This window comes from Ammodytes marinus (assembly GCF_949987685.1).
Source record: "Ammodytes marinus genome assembly, chromosome: 12".
Taxonomy (NCBI): Eukaryota; Metazoa; Chordata; class Actinopteri; order Uranoscopiformes; family Ammodytidae; genus Ammodytes; species Ammodytes marinus.
The window spans coordinates 26,068,649-26,085,569 of record NC_137216.1 but is presented as its reverse complement, the minus strand read 5'-3'; the positions used below and the strand labels follow the sequence as shown (position 1 = coordinate 26,085,569).

Below are 16,921 nucleotides of genomic sequence, written 5' to 3'. Positions count from 1 at the left end.
GGTCAGCCATTTTGGCTCAAGGGAAGTCATAACCCAGGCGACCCTTTGACCTTTGACCTCCAGTCTGTTGGATGGAGAAGCGGCGTAAAGAGTCCAGGAGGCATCAGCTTGGTCGTCATGGCTGCCACGGGATTCAAACCTGCAACCTTCTCCCCCCCCAGGCCAAGGCTTTTCAGAGGGGAGCTACGAGGAAAGGACCTACTCCTACTCCTGTCTGGATAGGGCAACTGAAAAAAACTGATTTGTTGCTTTTTAAATAAACCAGACCACACCTGAGGCCAAATAAGAACAGAGGCTTAAATAACCCACCCACCCCACACACACACACACACACACACACACACACACACACACACACACACACACACACACACACACACACACACATCGTGAAAAAAAACAACAGCAATTCTCCTAAAACCTTGTAAGAAGCAATAATCAAATTGTGAAAAAATTCAGTATGCAGCTCTTTTTTTTTTGGTCGTGATTTAGAATTAAACATAAAGGCAAGAACAAGTTAGACATTACACTTGAAAATGAAAGAAAAAAAACAAGAATATTGAATATTTTCCTCTAAGAACCCCAAAGTACCTCATCATTTATGACAAATGGCTCTTCTTTGTGGCAGCACGACTCTACTGAAAAAATGAAGCTGAAGTTTTTTGTTTTAAATAAAGAGTTAAGTTAGATTCTTGAAAAAAAGAACCAGGATTCTGGAGCAACCAGCATCGACCAGCAGAATCTAATAGAGCTCTCATAAAGGAACACGACAAAGACACAGCGCTGGTGCCAGTCATTTGCCGTATGATCTCTTGAGCTCAACATGCAGCTTGTGTTGAGAGAGACTGGACACAAAAATGAACCTGAAAAAAGTCTGGACTCCGGAGACATTTCAGAGTACAAATCGAACAAATCACCTCTGAACATATAAAGCTCTTCTTCTTCCTGCTGGAGGAACCAACCAGCACAAACCATGATGTCAGATGTCCTCCTCCATCATGCACAAATACGACTACAGATGTTTTGTTGTTTGTTTTCGTCCCCTGCTGAATAAACCTGCTGTATGGAACCAGAGTTTGAACTGAGGTTAAGATGAATGCCTCCTCCTCATATATGATGTCCACACTTCTACCTGCTGTCTTTTCCCCAGTCGACTCCACTGCCTGTGTGTGTTATACTATAGACTCACTTGGCCTTTGTGGACTGGGCTACTTCCTGGTTTTACAGTGAAAAAGGCCTTTTTAGTCCTGACTGTTGCCTGGTGTGAACACTTTGGGTCTGTCGGTTTCAAAACAGAACTTTTACTGTAACTTTAATTACAAAAGAGTTGGAGGAACTTGGAGGAATCACTGACACTTTTCACAACCTGCAACAGCAAAAGAACGTTCTCCTACAATTTGCTTTTTCACTTATCACGAGCAAAGGGAGATAATACATCTTGGCTGGTGGCTTTTTCTGTGCTCTAAATAATTTATTTTACAGTTGTATGTTGTAAATATTTACCCATGGCTTTTTCATGACTTTCAAGCAACTGCATGACCAGAGACATAGGGTAGGTCGGATATGGCCTGATTACCTTTCCTCTACTGCCACCTGCAGGATCAAAATCACACTTCAGTCAGGTGGTTGTTTGAAAGTTGTGAAATTGCTTTCCCCCAGAACCAGTTCGAAACCATAGAATAAACACAGACAAAGTTAATGCAAAAGTGTGAACAAAACAAACCCCTCTTTGTGGTAATGTAACAGGAATGTTTGACAGTATAATCTTCTCCTCCCAACGGAAGCTCTTCTCTGATTGGCTGTCAGCGATGTCAATAATTGAACACAATCAACTGAAGTGAATTTTAAGCCCTGAAGTGGCTGAGAGTGGCTTGTTCTGCTCTGCGATCAGTTAATCAAAAAGCATCTGAGGACATGACGCAGCAGTTCACTAAAGGACACAAGGAACAGTTATAGTGAGCAGCAACTCTTAAAATAAACATATAGAGGCTCAGTCCTCAGAAGCAGCAGGCCACGGGTTCAAATCTGACTTGTGGTTGTTCTCTGCGTGTTATTCCCCTCTCCCCTCTCTATTGCCACATACCAACATGTGATAAGCAAAAAAATGTAAAAGAAGTGCAATCATACCCGTGGATGAGGAAACATACTAGAATACATTGATTCATTTTGTTGCAAAAGAGTGTTGAAAACATCTATAGATAACTGCCTGCTGTTTTGGTAAATACAAAAAAAACATATGTACCATGGGGTTGGTAAGATACATTACCAAGCATTTTCAAACTTAAATTGATTTATTCGCCTTATAGGCTTTATACAAAACATTTACAGACAGAATGCACATAAGTTATTAATTTTCAAAGAATTCATCTTAAAGGTGCTGTAAGCGGAATGGTTCTTTTAGCTAACTTCCTGTCAGTTACTGCAGTTAGCAGTCCCCTCGCTCGTCCCTGCGTCACCACATTAATGCACTGCGGTCTTCAAACAGCAAGTTATCTAGCATCATCTCAGATCCATAAGTGTGATGAAACATGATAAAAACCATCAAAACAGACATTGGGAAGGATTTTTACCTGCTCCGCCATTGTAGGCGCATACACGTTCACCCATCTGTTGCTCTGGCGTGCACCGGCAGTGAGACCATGGAGTGTATATACTATATATGAGTGAGACGAGTGTCGGTTTGTAGCGTTCTCTCTTCTGATTGGATAAAAATGTCGGGATACTACAATAAGTTTATTTGCCGATTACATGCAAAGCAGCTGACTGAGAGATCGGCTTTATGAAACGCGCACATCATGTAAGTGATCACTGTATGAATAAAGAGCGATTTTACACTTATATTAACATAAATAAACCGCTTACTTCACCTTTAACATGTTTAAAAATGAAACCTGGGTCTTGAAAAAAAATAACTGTGTGGACCAGACTTTGATGCTATACAGGAACTGGATCACAAAATATCTGAAATATAATACAAGCAATCCAATTGGCTGATTTCCTCAATCTCGATAATGAAGGTCACTTTTATAGTGGCAGTGATTTTTCTATGGTTTCAAATGGTCAGTATTTGTGTGTCTGTCTTCCTGCCTCCTCCTGAATAACTTGAAGCAACTCCGTCTTCCAATAATGAACAAAAAAAGTTTCAGAACTACATGTGTACGTGTTTATCTATGCAGTATTTGGTCTATTCTCATCTACATGCAAGTGTAAAAAAAAAATACAGTTGTGTCAAATGCTGAATAATCTCCACTAAGGATGTTTTGACGGCAGCTTCCTCCTCTGTCCGATGATGTCATCATGATGCAATAATGTACAGACCAGCTGCTGCTTTTCTATTGGCTCCCTCCGCTTCCCTTTCAGCAATACTGAGGCCTGACTGAGAGTGTGTTAAGTATTGATACTGAGGTTGAGTTGCAATACTGGAATGAAACAAAACAAGCGATGCACTTTTTAAACTGAACCGTTGTTTTAGTTGACGTGATACACACTTACATTTTTGTTCCTACTGTTGCAATGTTCGTCTGTCGAAAACTGAGATTGTGTGCATGTGTGAACGTGTGTGTGTGTGTGCGCGTGCGCGTGCGTGTGCGTGCGTGTTTGTTAGGTCGTCACTTGGATTGAACCTCTACCATGTTATTTATTCACCTCGCTTTCAAAATAAAAGCAAATTTTTTCCATTGGACACGCAAACAGTTAGTAATTTAAAGATGTTTAAAGGAGCAGTTCACCCAAACTTATCTGCACAACTCCAACTCTGAGGCAGGCAGTATAGTTGTTTTTTAACACATCCTGTTCATTTGATTTAACTGCGAGACATAGTTTTTAAGAAAAAAAAAATGTTTAAGAGAAAGGAAGAAAAATAATTTAAGAATCAATCCTTGTTCACCATTGAGATGATCTTGAGGAAAAAAACAGATATTCCCTTTAGATTTCAGCTCAAAACAGAAAAAATAAGTCTTCCTCGGACGTGTTAAAAAGTGTCTACTTCTTCATGTACAGTATTTATTCTCTGAGCTTGTTTTTTATGATGATGATTATGATGCAAAGATGCAAATGCAAACTTGTCAGGTTGAGAATTATGATGTAACATTTCTCTCCTTATCATTTTATTTCTGTAACTTTGATTTATTTGTTTTCATTAAAAAAAAATAACAGCTGAACATCTTACAGTCCTGCATTCTTTATTACACAGCTCTGACGTCTTGACCTCAGTGCCTTTTCGAATATTGAAAATATTGTTGAGTATTGTAAGTTGCCTTGTCGGATTTTTACTCTTGTTAACTTCATGATTCTTCACCATTTCTTGAGTTGAGTGACCAACAAGAATGCGTTAAATAACTTATTATTACATATTTTTTGTTTGATCACAAGGTTCATAAAACCTCAACGAGTCCCAAATATTCTTTAAAGTTACCATTCCTAGTCTTGTTTACTCCAAGAAAAAGTTGAATAAGTTACCATAATAATGCTCATATAACTGCTACTAGACGACATTTAACACACATTAACACCAAGGCACCTGTTGACTCATCAATTACACTAGAGCCAATTAGGGCTCAGGGATAAATAGGAACCAATCTTTGTTTCCACAGTTGCCACCTGGAAAGACAAATAGTTTTTGACCACACACACCACGCCAGTGTGTGGTAAAAAGCTGTGTGTCTTTCCTGGTTAGCAGTTGTCGAACCAAATATTGGTTCTATTGAAACCTGAGCCCTAAGGTTTTACTTGTTTCCAAATGCGTCATGTCCATATGATTTTATTTTTTATCTTAAAAAAAAAAAAAAATTATAACTTTTTTCTGTTTGTAATTTCAATTATCCATAATTTTATCATATTCTTAGTAATGGCAGGATTTTTATCATTTATCTTAGCAAGCTATTCGGCTAGTTGCCCCAATGACATTAGTAAAAGTTAGTGGTCATCCGTCCCTCAGTCCAGTCATTAAGCATCTGGCTGCTAGAAAGTTAGGACTTGTAACAGTAATCAGTTTTTATAATAGGTGGTTTACCCAAACGATATATACTGTGCACAGGAAACGTGTGAAAGGTCTTTATGAAGAGAAGCTGCTTAAATTGAAACAGCATCTTAACATTCGGACAGTAAGTCATTTATTTCTCTCTGTGTACATCTTGACATACTTACGATCAACACAGTAACTTTTTACTCAAACCAAACTGAGCCGGTAAAATACATGTTGCAGACACGGCCTTGAAAGGAGACCAATTGAAGCCCTGATGGGAAACTGCTCTTTCTCTTCCTCCTCCCCCTCTCTCGTCACCAGACATAATCTGTGCTCGTAACAAAGTATATCTTGATATCCTATTACAGAACATACAACATCAGATTGAACGGTTATGTAAGCTGCAACCTCCAATAAAAGTTAGTTCTTTTTTATTCTGCCATTTATACCAACAAAAATATTTGCATGCACCAAAGTTGCACTATGTAGCTTTGGGTATGTCAGAGAGGTGAACATTTTCTAAGGTGTATTCTCATAACTGAATGAACAAACTTTCCTCACAGGGAAATGGGATCCCTGGAACATTGTTTGAAGTTATAAAGCTTCCTGAAAAGTTACTGTTTTACTGTCTTTGTTTACAGCAGCAGGGCCAATTGTTTTGTTTACAAACATATTCTATTCTTCAGTTATGTTCCAGGTTCCTCAAAATAATTTAGTTTTGATTTATGATGATAGAATTATCCATCACTAAGAATTTTATGTAGATTTTTTTTTTGTAAACAAACAGCAGGCTCTTCAAATGTAAACAAATCTCCCGTCAATGTAACTGCCTTTAAGATCATCTCAGGAGAAAGAAAAACAATATTAGTCTGACTTGCACACAGTGTTACTTCCACTGACAGAGGTAACACTGTGACAGGACAGAACTGGACCAGACTGAACAAAGCATTTAACCGGTTTGATAATTGACTGTACCCTCGGTGTTTCTGCTGCTCTGTACCAATACTAGATCTGACCAGTTAAAAGGTGATGAAGCATTGTCAGTGCGGTGTTGTCCAACTTGCATCATGGCAATACCTCACACACGGGCAGAGTACAGCAGTGTTATGTAATAAAATCATAATTGTCAGAATCTCATCAAATATTAGCATGAATAACTTGTTTTCAACTCTTCAGAATGTCGGCAATGATTGACAGTATCTTGGAGGCTTCGACGCATGGTGAAATGATATGTTATATCTACTGCGCACAAGATTAAAATGAAAATTTTGAACGACCTGTAAAACATAAAGCTTCCAACACCATCGAGGAAATGAGTGCCTTTAACACAGTTTTTAGTACTATATTAGGACTATTTTAATTCAGGTGTTGTCGTTAACCACTTACAAAGTGTTTCCCTAATCCATTACGACTAGCAGCTGTCCTATTACCCCAATAAACAGTTCCTTATTATTACTTGTAATCCACACCCAACAAACAAACAGCTGTTAATTGCATTTTTAAACAACACCTCCAATCACTTTATCCTTCCCTAAACGTCTTTAGTCACACAAACATTTAGAACTGAATATATGATGAAAATCTGAATGCACGTAGTTACATGATTAATTGCCATCATATTTCTGAAACAGTCTAATTTTTCCTCTGATGATCATAAATGACATGTAACATGCAACGAGACCATCAGTGCAAAGAATGCTATTTTTATGTGTTTTTTCTTAATGCCTTTGTCATGGGTACGCTCACCCAGGAACAACAGCTGGCGTAGTAAAAACTCCCCCTTTGGACGCTTTTGTCCAAATGGGGTGCAAGAATTAAAACAAACTTAAAGTTCCTCGGAGCACCTTTAATCAAACTCTACGACATTATTCTTTATTTATTTTTTATTTTTTAGTTCATCACATCAACCCATTGAACTTTAACTAAGGTAAGGGACACCATTTTTTTTTCTGCTCTGTACTCTTCATGTCTTATTTGTGAGACCAGGTGTTTGTTCCCCATCGTGAAAGATTGCGACAAGTAGTTGCAAAATGAGAGAGAGAAGGAGGAGAGGAGGAGGAGTTACCGTATCTTTTTTTTGGAATAAAGGAGTTGAGACACTGCCGGGATCTTCAGAGAGATGCTGCCACTGCTGCAACAGGAGTATTAACAGTTTTTATATTCAGAGCGACACAAATATTTGTACCTGTTGTAAAACATAGAGGTGGGGAAATTGTAATTGTAGTTATTGCACTTGCAGTAATTGATGGTACTCGTAGATATTGTAGTAATATTGCCTATTTATTGGTTGCTTTGACAACTATTGGAATAATTATACAGTGGCAGAAAGGTACTTTTTCTAAAATGTATTCTTAGTAAAAAGATAGGCTTTCTTTGTGCATTCATATTCAATGTAATTATCATATCATTCAGTTGTTATAGTAGCACCTATACTAAATTGAAGGGTTGATAGTATAGGTGTGAAGTTTCTTAAACAACCAAATAAAACAGTAGACAATAATATAGTGTAAGTGGAGTCCAGTGTATAATGGAGGATTACGAGGAGTCTGTTTCGTTCCTGGGCACCTGGGGCCCGTTCCAGAGGAGAGTTTTCTTCCTGCTCTGTCTGACCGCCTTCCCCTGTGGATACAACCTGCTGTCGGTCATCTTCCTGCTGGCTGTGCCCCCACATCACTGCCACATCCCCGCCAACAGCAACCTAAGCCAGGACTGGATCCAGGCTAGCATCCCAGTACAGGTCAGAACCTTTTATATATCTACCTATGGTCAGAACCAGCCAGAACTGGAACCCAGGCCTGTTTGAACTGAATGATTGTGACTAATTTATTTGTAAAAAATAATTATGACATCATGAATTTCATTCCGTCATCTGTCTTTATTTAGTAGTTGAATTTAAACTCATTCAAAATCTTTGGGTTAGAGATTAGAATCACAAATCACTGTTGGAGAATCAGTTTTATGATGTGACAATGCTCCGGTTAAGATGAGGTTAAGTTTTGGCACATGTAGGACTTGGTAAAGTTTAGGGAGCGATCAGGTTTTGGGATAAATGTGATTAATTTCATCAGGTTAGGTGACCTTAAGTCTCATTGTTATAATACAACTACTAACTTGCCTTTTCCCAAACCAAAATGATGTTTATTAATGTCTCTCAACTAACTTATCCGACTGTTTTAGTTTGATCGACATATAAAGTGTTTATCAGTGCTCTCATATTGAAAACAGTGGAAGTAGTTTAGCGTCCTTTGGCTTTCAGTCAGTTCAGGACTCCAGTGTTTTCCCTCAACAATCATTCAGAAAGACGATGTGTCACAACACAGGAGTCAATGAGGAACATTCTAAAAGTAGACTGGGAAAAAAACACCCATCACAGACACAATTAGCAGCAAAAATATTCAAGCATTTAGCAGCTAAAAGACCAGATATTTCCTTGAGGATAAAGTGGAGACCAAAAATCGAGCTATAAGAAAGAGAATTTGATAACAAACCCTTACGATGAGTTGTGATCCTTATGCAGGTTAGAACTGGTCAGATGTGATGAACTGGTTGACCCCCCCCCCCCCCCCCTCTTACACTGTTGTTACATCACAAATTGAAAATAAGGATTATATCATTTCCTGGTTCAGCAGGTGGCAGGGCTGCCCGAGAGGAGCAGTTGTAGCCGGTATGAGCTGGACCTGGTGCAGAACCTGTCTGTGTTTGGATCCAGTCCAGATGTCCTCCTCTCCAGCCTGAGGCAAGAGAGCTGCAAAGATGGATGGATCTACGGTACTGAGTACTACCAGTCTACTGTAGTCAGTGAGGTATTAAGCTCCACCCCTTTCACTGTACATTAATGTGAAAACACTAGCATGTTATCAGGATCCAGTCTGGTCAGAACAGCTTCTGTTAGTGAAACACTGATGGGCTGTGACCCCCGACAATGAGTGACTGCATTAAGGTGCTAAACTGGAAATCACTGGATTCTTTCTGCAGGAATGTGCTCAGAGCAGCAGGACACTTGAGGGCGAATTCTAAGAATATGGACACTGAAGGAGCAGAATCTAAGTTAAACACTAGAATACCAGGCTTAGAGGAGTGATAGACAAGAGAACTGGGCTCCATGCCGGTGGTGGACTAGGCTCAGAGGCAGGGGCGAAACCATGGTTTAGAAGACATTGCAAATAAGAGCCTTCCCCAAGAATTTTTCAGAATTCTGAGAAAGTTAGAAAGGTAGCTTCTAATGGGGAAAATGAATGTAGTTTCTGTTTGGAACACACACTCAGAACAAACTGACTAAGGAATTGTTTCAGTAGTAACTGAAAAAGCAAGCACAGGTCAGGTGGTCAAAGGACTCAAAAGACTCTTATTGGTGGTTTCCAGTCAAATGTTCTATATCTGTTTAATTTTCAATGTATCATTCCATGTTGCATACCCAAGTTTGCCTTATATGTTTTGTTACAGTTTTATATTGTTATGTCCGTTGTCTTCCAGTTTAACTTGGTATGTGACGACCAGTGGAAACAGCCTCTTACCTCCCTCGTCTACTTCCTGGGAGGATTGTGCGGATGCTTAGTTTCTGGACAACTATCTGACCGGTACTTTTCAGTTTAGGTTCTAACTGTCAGATTCCAACAATATCTTCGTACTTCAGCATCTTGCTTCTTTGACATTATATTAATATCTTAAAGGTGCTCCGAAAGACCTTTAAGTTTGTATACATTCTTGCACCCCCTTTGGACAAAAGCGGTAGTGTTTTTACCACGCCAGTTGTTGTTTCTTAGTGAGCGTACCATAACAAAGGCATAAAGAAAAACTATTTAAAAATAGTATTCTTTGCACTGATGGTTTCGTTTACCATTACATGTATTGGATGATCATCAGAGGAAAAATAAGACTGTTTCAGAAATACTTAAAAGTTCCTCGTAGCACCTTTAACAGCGACCATGTTTGTTGCTGAAGTGTCTGTTGAATGTGTCCTTCAGGTTTGGCAGGAAGCCCGTTCTGTTCATTGCCACGGCCCTGCTCAGCATCTCTAGCGGGGCTCTGGCCTTCGCTCCGTCATGGTCCATCTTCACTGTCCTTTTCTTCTTGATGGGCGTGGGACAGATCGCCAGCTACATAATCGTGTTTGTGCTGGGTATGGGGTCTTTCGTCTTCATAATGCTGTAACCACGCTGACTTGTATCATCCTATCCACTCTATACAGGCAGTGGTGTTGTTTTGTTGTGGATCTCGATGTAGTCTTACTTTAGGACCGAATAAGACCAAGTCCATACCTGTGAGGGCATATTTGAAATTCTATTTTCTTATGTCAGCTTAGTATTCATACAAAGACCCCTTCAACCCCTTAAAATAAATCTTTACAACAAAAATGAAAAGAAGAAAATGTTTTGTCTTGACAGGACAAAGAAAACTGTTGAGAAATGCCCAACAATCAAGAGAGCATTAAACCTATCAACAAGTCATCAGTATTTTTATTATATTTTGAATAATCTGGCAATAGAAACAGCACCATTAAACGGTCCATTGGGGCACTTATTGCCATTCCCTGATTTTTTTTTAAACAACTTTTTTCCTGCACAGGTTCTGAGGTCCTGGTTGGTTCCACCAGGGTTCTCTTCTCCAGCCTCTGCCTGCCTTGGTTCTACACCATTGGTATGATGCTGCTGCCGGGCACTGCCTACCTGGTCACCAACTGGAGACACCTGTCACTGATCATGGCGGTGCCGGGGATGGCCTGTATGCCCTTGTGGTGGTAAGATTAATTGACTACACTATCAAGATATATCTGCAACTTTAAATTTTATATCTACACAATGAATAATAATGATAATTTATTATCAGTTGAAATGTTTATGACAGGAAAGATAGAATGAAATATTTCATAATTCCTCCCACTGCCAGTGAACATATGTTAGTATCAGCCTTTCACAACAATAATCCACAATAAGTGACCAGAACGTTTTTTTTTAACTGATACATTTTAGAAGATACATTTCATTGTGTGTCTGTCCGACCCACCAGGCTGATTCCAGAGTCTCCCCGCTGGCTGGTGTCTCGTGGCCGTTTGCAGGAAGCAGAATTCCTGATAAGGTCGGCCGCTCTGGAGAACAGAGTGGAAGCTCCACATGTCATCTTCCTCTCAGCCAACGTAAGAACCTCTTTAGCCTCAGCCTTGTTCAACACACCACAATACGATGGGCATCGTTCCTGACTAGTGTCCTTGTCTCCACAGGTTGAGAAACCACCCCTTGAGAAGGCTGAGAGGTCCCTCAGCTTCCTGGACCTGCTGAGGACCTCAAACATTCGAAATATCACTCTTATGCTGTGGCTCATCTGGTGAGATAAAGCACCTTGCAAATATAATAATGTATCTAGCATCCAGGAACATTTCTGTTTTGTCCACGCTATATAGCTATTTTTATTCCCGGTAAAGGGTTTTTACTGGGAGTTTTTTCTCAGCCGAGCTAAGGGTGTAAGGGCAGGGTGTCATATTGTATCATATTGTATGAAATGTAAAGCCCACTGAGACAAATGTATTTGTGATTTTGGGCTATACAAATAAAACTGATTTGATTTTGATTTGATTTGTATTTGTATAACATTTCCTATAGACATTCATTGACCCCAAAGCATAATAAATAATAGATAATGATTGTATTGACCCCAACACCTTTCCTGCAGCACCGCCATCAGGACAAACCATACATTGTTCACCATTATGTTCTTTGCTCCATCCAACTCACAATGTTGCTGAAATCTTACATCAACATCCTAACACCAACACTATTCAAACAGGACTTTGTATTTCAAGTCTTGTCCTATTTTTTTGTTTGCAGGTTTTCCCTGAGTGTCAGTTACTTTGGACTATCATTCAACATGTCTAGTCTCTATGGCAGTCCCTTCCTAAACTACTTCCTGGGCACGTTTGTGGAGCTCCCAGCGTACATTGCCAGCTGGCTGGCGGCACGTAGTCTTCCTCGCCGCATGTCCTTTATCTGCTACACGCTGCTAGGGGCGATAGCAATGCTGCTCATCCAGATCACTCTGCACAGTGAGTATGACCAGCACAAGCCAGCTCTCCTCCTCCACCTTTTTCTTCCCTCCCTCCTTCCCTCCTTCCTTCCTTTCTTTCTTTGTGAATATAATTAGTCATCTTGATTTAAAAAACTAAACAATTGACCATTTCCAGCATGATTTTTCACTAAGCCACAGCCCACTTATTAACTCAGTAACAGCTTACAATAAGTTAAGTTAACTTTATTAGTCAATTTACACGAGGCACATTGAAATTCGTCTTTTCGCATATTCCCTATCAAGTTACTCTACTTTGGAGGGGTTCAGAGCGCAGGGTCAGCCATAGTACAGTGCCCCTGGAGCAGTTTGGGGGTTAAGTGCCTTGCTCAAGGACACAATGGTAAGGATGATGGGCAGCGTAGATGTAATACCAGCGACCTCATGGTAACTAGTCTGCCCCTCTTCCTCGAGGACATCCTACCACATGATAGTTGCAGATTTCCTTTTTGAAATTCATATTTTTTTAAACGATGAATTCTTAGGTTCCACAAACTTACACCCTTCTCTCCTTGCAGGTCATCCAGGGGTCACCATGTCCCTGGTGCTTCTGGGTAAATTTGGCGTCCTGGCCGGCACTGGGGTGTTGTACATGTTTACCGGTGAGCTGTCTCCCACAGTCATCAGGAACACAGCCATGTCCACCTGTGCCATGTTCTCCAGAGTGGGGTCTGCTGTTTCCCCTTACCTGCTGCATATGGGTGAGACTTTCATATGATATACTGTGGATAGTGTTCATTTATATATTTAAAAAGCTTCAGCCATTTAAATAATACATTTAAGACTTCAGTAGGATTTGTTTGAACCCATTCTTAAAGAGAACCTAAAATACTTTTTGACTTTTATGACCTATAAACGTTGTTATAATGATTTATAGTCATGTTTAACCATACTAGAGTATCAAATAATTACGTACATGCATTTCGACGTATTCCCTGCTGACCGTCTGGGGTGGCTATGCAGAGCACTAAACACTATGGCAGCCGGTCGAGAAGTAACTTGTTCAAATTTCCGGGTAGTTTCTGTCACGCTCGGGTAGTTTCTGTCATGTTTCCATGTATGGTAATGCTGCTCAGGCAAGCTCCGGCTGCATGCCCCCACCTTCCTGAAAATCTCCCGCTGCTGGAAGGAAGGTAACCAATCACAACGGAGTGGGGTTTGCAGCAGGGGGGGAGGGGCGGAGAAGCTCAAAGCAGTGTGTAGAGAGAGACTGCTGTGCTCGCTAGGGTAAGAGGAAGTGTCCCGAAAATCTACATAGTTTTTTGTGATGTGATTCGTGTCAGGTTGCTCTATAGCAGTTTTTAACAAGAAATTATGACCAGAAAAGTAGTATAATAGGATCTCTTTAATCTACTATTTAATTCTACCTTTGATGACTTTATTGGTCTGCAGATGGACAAATACCAGCTGTAGTTGTAGCTGTGAGGCTGCTCATGTGATGCATTCAGTTTTGGTTTTCTAAAGTTTTAGCTTACCTAAATTACAAGAAACACAAAAGCCCTCACCCCCTCTTATGTGTCTTTAGTAAAATAAAACACTATCTATAGATAGTCTTTGTTTCATCTGGTGAAGTTTTGAGATACCATGTCTGAAATAAATAATCCTCTGTGCAGGATAAATCTCGAAAGTATTGGACAAACTCACTGGTTCGCTGTGGTTTTGTCTCTAGCTGTTTTCAATCAGTTCCTGCCGTGGATCGTAGTGGGCTCTCTGTCACTGCTCAGCGTTGTGCTCTGCGTCTTCCTGCCTGAGACCTTCAAGCGGCCGCTGCCCGACACCATCCAGCAGATGCCTTCCATACAGCGGTCAGTATGTGCACAGTGGAATGGAATGGACATGTATTCTATCCGAATACAAGAAAAATAAAAGAGAAAATGTATTTCTCTTGTAGATATGTATTTAAAATCAAACAAGTGGACAGACATAAAAAAGTAATATTTACAAACAACTTGGTTTACAATAAAAAGCACATGAAACTGTCACCAACCAACACTTGGTTCGAAAAGGGGTGAGAAGAAGAAAAACATATTTAATATTGCCTGAAGTCATTCATCAATAATAAATAATTCAGCTTCCTTATTGATTAAAAGCTATACTTAAATTGATATAACTCTTATCTCTATCCCATGATTCATTACTTATAGTTATCCTTATCAAAAAATATAAATGTTTGATCAATACAAAATGTGATACAGTCACATGACACAGGGTTATGCTGTTTGTCCATTGGGCAGGTAAGGTTGAGTCTGATTTTATCACATAGAGTCACTTCAGAGTCTTGATCACATGCGGATCTACTGCTGGCACACTGCAGGGGATAGCCACCGCGCGTTTGTAGCATGGCCAACACAAGAACACCAGACATTCTCTTCTACTATACCAAAGAAGCAATGTTTTGAATGGTGACGTGCTCGTTTGGTATGGGAGAAATTGATCAAAGAACTACAAATCTTTCTTTCTCTGACACAACTATTCAAACACAGGTCTGCCTAACAAGCTGTTCTGTGTTAAATGTTCATACTTTGCCAGCGAGGCAGTTTGATCGCGGTTGCTTACAGCACAGACCTATACCACAGACGACATGGTCAAAACCTAGTATATGGCTGGATCGGTCAGTGTGCTAATTGTGGCCAATTTGAGGTGGCGGTCAGTGGTAGAGTCTGTACTCACTCTAAAGGCCCAAAGACGTAATTAATGACTGTCCGTGACCGTGCCTATCTATTTTGAAAGAGCAGCGGCCTGCCAATATAGGGAAAATCCAACTCACTGGAGAGAAAAAAAATACTTTAAAATAGAGAGAAAGAACACATAATAGACAGCTAGCCATGAACCAAACCAAACCAAAAAGTTACGAAGAAAAAATAAACATACTATGTTTGAAATATGTAAGATGGGAAAATATAACAACTTCAATTACACATTTACAGTATTACAGCAATGTAGAGCAAGATATCTACCATGTAAAATCGCTTGATTATGAGATTTAATAATTTTTTTTAAACTGCAGCTTGAATAATGCAGCCTCTCCTCTTCTTCCAGGTTCAGGTTGCCATGGGCCTCCACGCCGCCCCAAAAGGATGATGGGAAATTAGCAAAAGAACAAATGACTGCACCTCAAGTGCTCTGCACAACTCGTCTATAAGTCTCCAGACCTGACACTAAGGAATGAAAAAACAGAACTAGGGACGACAAAAACACTGCCTGAAACACTCCAAAACTACGTAATTTTTTATAATAACTTTTTTTACTCAGCATGTGAAGGAGAGGACCTGCAGATCCTCTGATGATGCATTCACTGACACTTTATGAATAATAATAACGGTTCAGTGTATTTCTGTAAAGCAGGAACATGAAATGAATGTTAATGTGAATTTTGTACTTGCATGTGAAGTCTGTACAGGAAGATTTTTTTTTCCCCAGCAGCATTGTGTTGACATTCAAGAGTCCGAACTGGTCATTTAAACTTGAATTGTAAGTTGTGTATATAAAATAATGTATTTTTAGGTTTCTGCCAGTAAGAGGAAGTCAAACCTATACTTGTGTACTTATTTATTGCGATGAATAAATTAATAATTCAAGATTCAACTCATTCAAAACCTCTATAGTTATTGTTTAACAGTCTTAACTATTAACTGACATACTAATCTCTTTAAATAATATTTACTGTTATAGTTATACATTGTATTTATTATTCTAACTTAATTTGTCGTGAATGGCCTTATTGTTTTTTTTCAGGTGTTTTCATTTAGCTTTTATATTTTTTATTTGAGCATCAATCTGATCTAAACGTCGCATTTGCAGTTTCTGAAGGCACGTGAACGCCTCAGTGGAATTGAACTGGAAAGGGGCGTGGTCTGTGCGCCGTGGCCCCGCCCATGGCCCCGCCGAAGCTGCAAAGGGTGTCACCGGAACAGAGGCAATTAAACTTTCAAAGCATATGGAAAATTGTCGATACGTTTTTACCATAGATAGATAGTAGGCTATAGAAAAGGTTTTTACGAAAAGTCTAAACGTGAAGCAGTGGAGTTTAAGGACATCAAACAAAATGAAAGCAAAGAAAAAAAAATCAAAGCATATTTTAACATATTAAAGTATATGTGTACAGAAAACTAAACATGTTGTTGGAAAATATCAATGTAAATACGTATATAATGTGAATAAAAGAAAACTAAGAATAGAGTTACCTCATAGTAATTATTTGTCTAATCTGTTTCTAAGCTATTTTTCTAACTAATTCATAAACAATGCAAAGAGAGTTGGGTTGGAATGTTTTTCTCATTATATAGCCCAAGATTGCACTATGAAAATGAAATGCTGTTATGCCTATAGATTGATGCATTGAAGTTAAAATCAAGCAATTAATTAGAATCAAGTATCAAACTATTCTTTGACAATGGCCAATCGAAGCTGCAACTGCTAGGCTATCATCTTTACTCAGCATACATAAAATAAAAAATAAAATCTTGCATGTCATGCCACCATGAGGTTGAACCCTGTGGTTCAGGGTGAAATGTCTTAACAACATGTTGGATGGATAACCAGGAAAGATGATGCAGACATTCAGTGGTAGAAGTTACAACATAGGTTACATTTCTTCAAGTACTAGTTTGACTTACTTGTATTTAGTTTAATTCAATATCAAAATGACATGCTACCTTATATAGTACTTCTACCACAGCAATTAGTATGTAGGTCTACATAATATTTACACTTCTGTACGTTTACCTAGATAGCCTAATAAGTGTAGACCTGAAGTGGTGCTGAAGCACCTGCCCTTTTCCCCTAGCCCAATCAAGTGCCCTTTTGAAAAAAATAAAAAATAAAAAAAATCTGAAAGTTCGTTTTTTTTTTTTTTTTTTTTTTTTTTTTTACAGTGTATGTGGCCCATGCCGACATTATCAT

At 39.2% G+C, this 16,921-nt stretch overlaps 1 protein-coding gene across 1 annotated transcript; it reads left to right on the top strand.

The window, feature by feature from the left end:
- Positions 1 to 7,490: 7,490 nt before the first annotated feature.
- On the top strand, positions 7,491 to 15,161 carry LOC307258673 (solute carrier family 22 member 4-like; the record flags this gene model as incomplete). Its single annotated transcript, XM_080038309.1, has 11 exons — positions 7,491 to 7,700; positions 8,593 to 8,766; positions 9,437 to 9,540; positions 9,928 to 10,082; positions 10,529 to 10,700; positions 10,970 to 11,096; positions 11,181 to 11,284; positions 11,785 to 11,999; positions 12,538 to 12,720; positions 13,689 to 13,824; positions 15,059 to 15,161. 11 exons carry the CDS (start codon positions 7,491 to 7,493, stop codon positions 15,159 to 15,161), a joined length of 1,683 nt encoding a protein of 560 aa, XP_079894435.1.
- Positions 15,162 to 16,921: the final 1,760 nt, after the last annotated feature.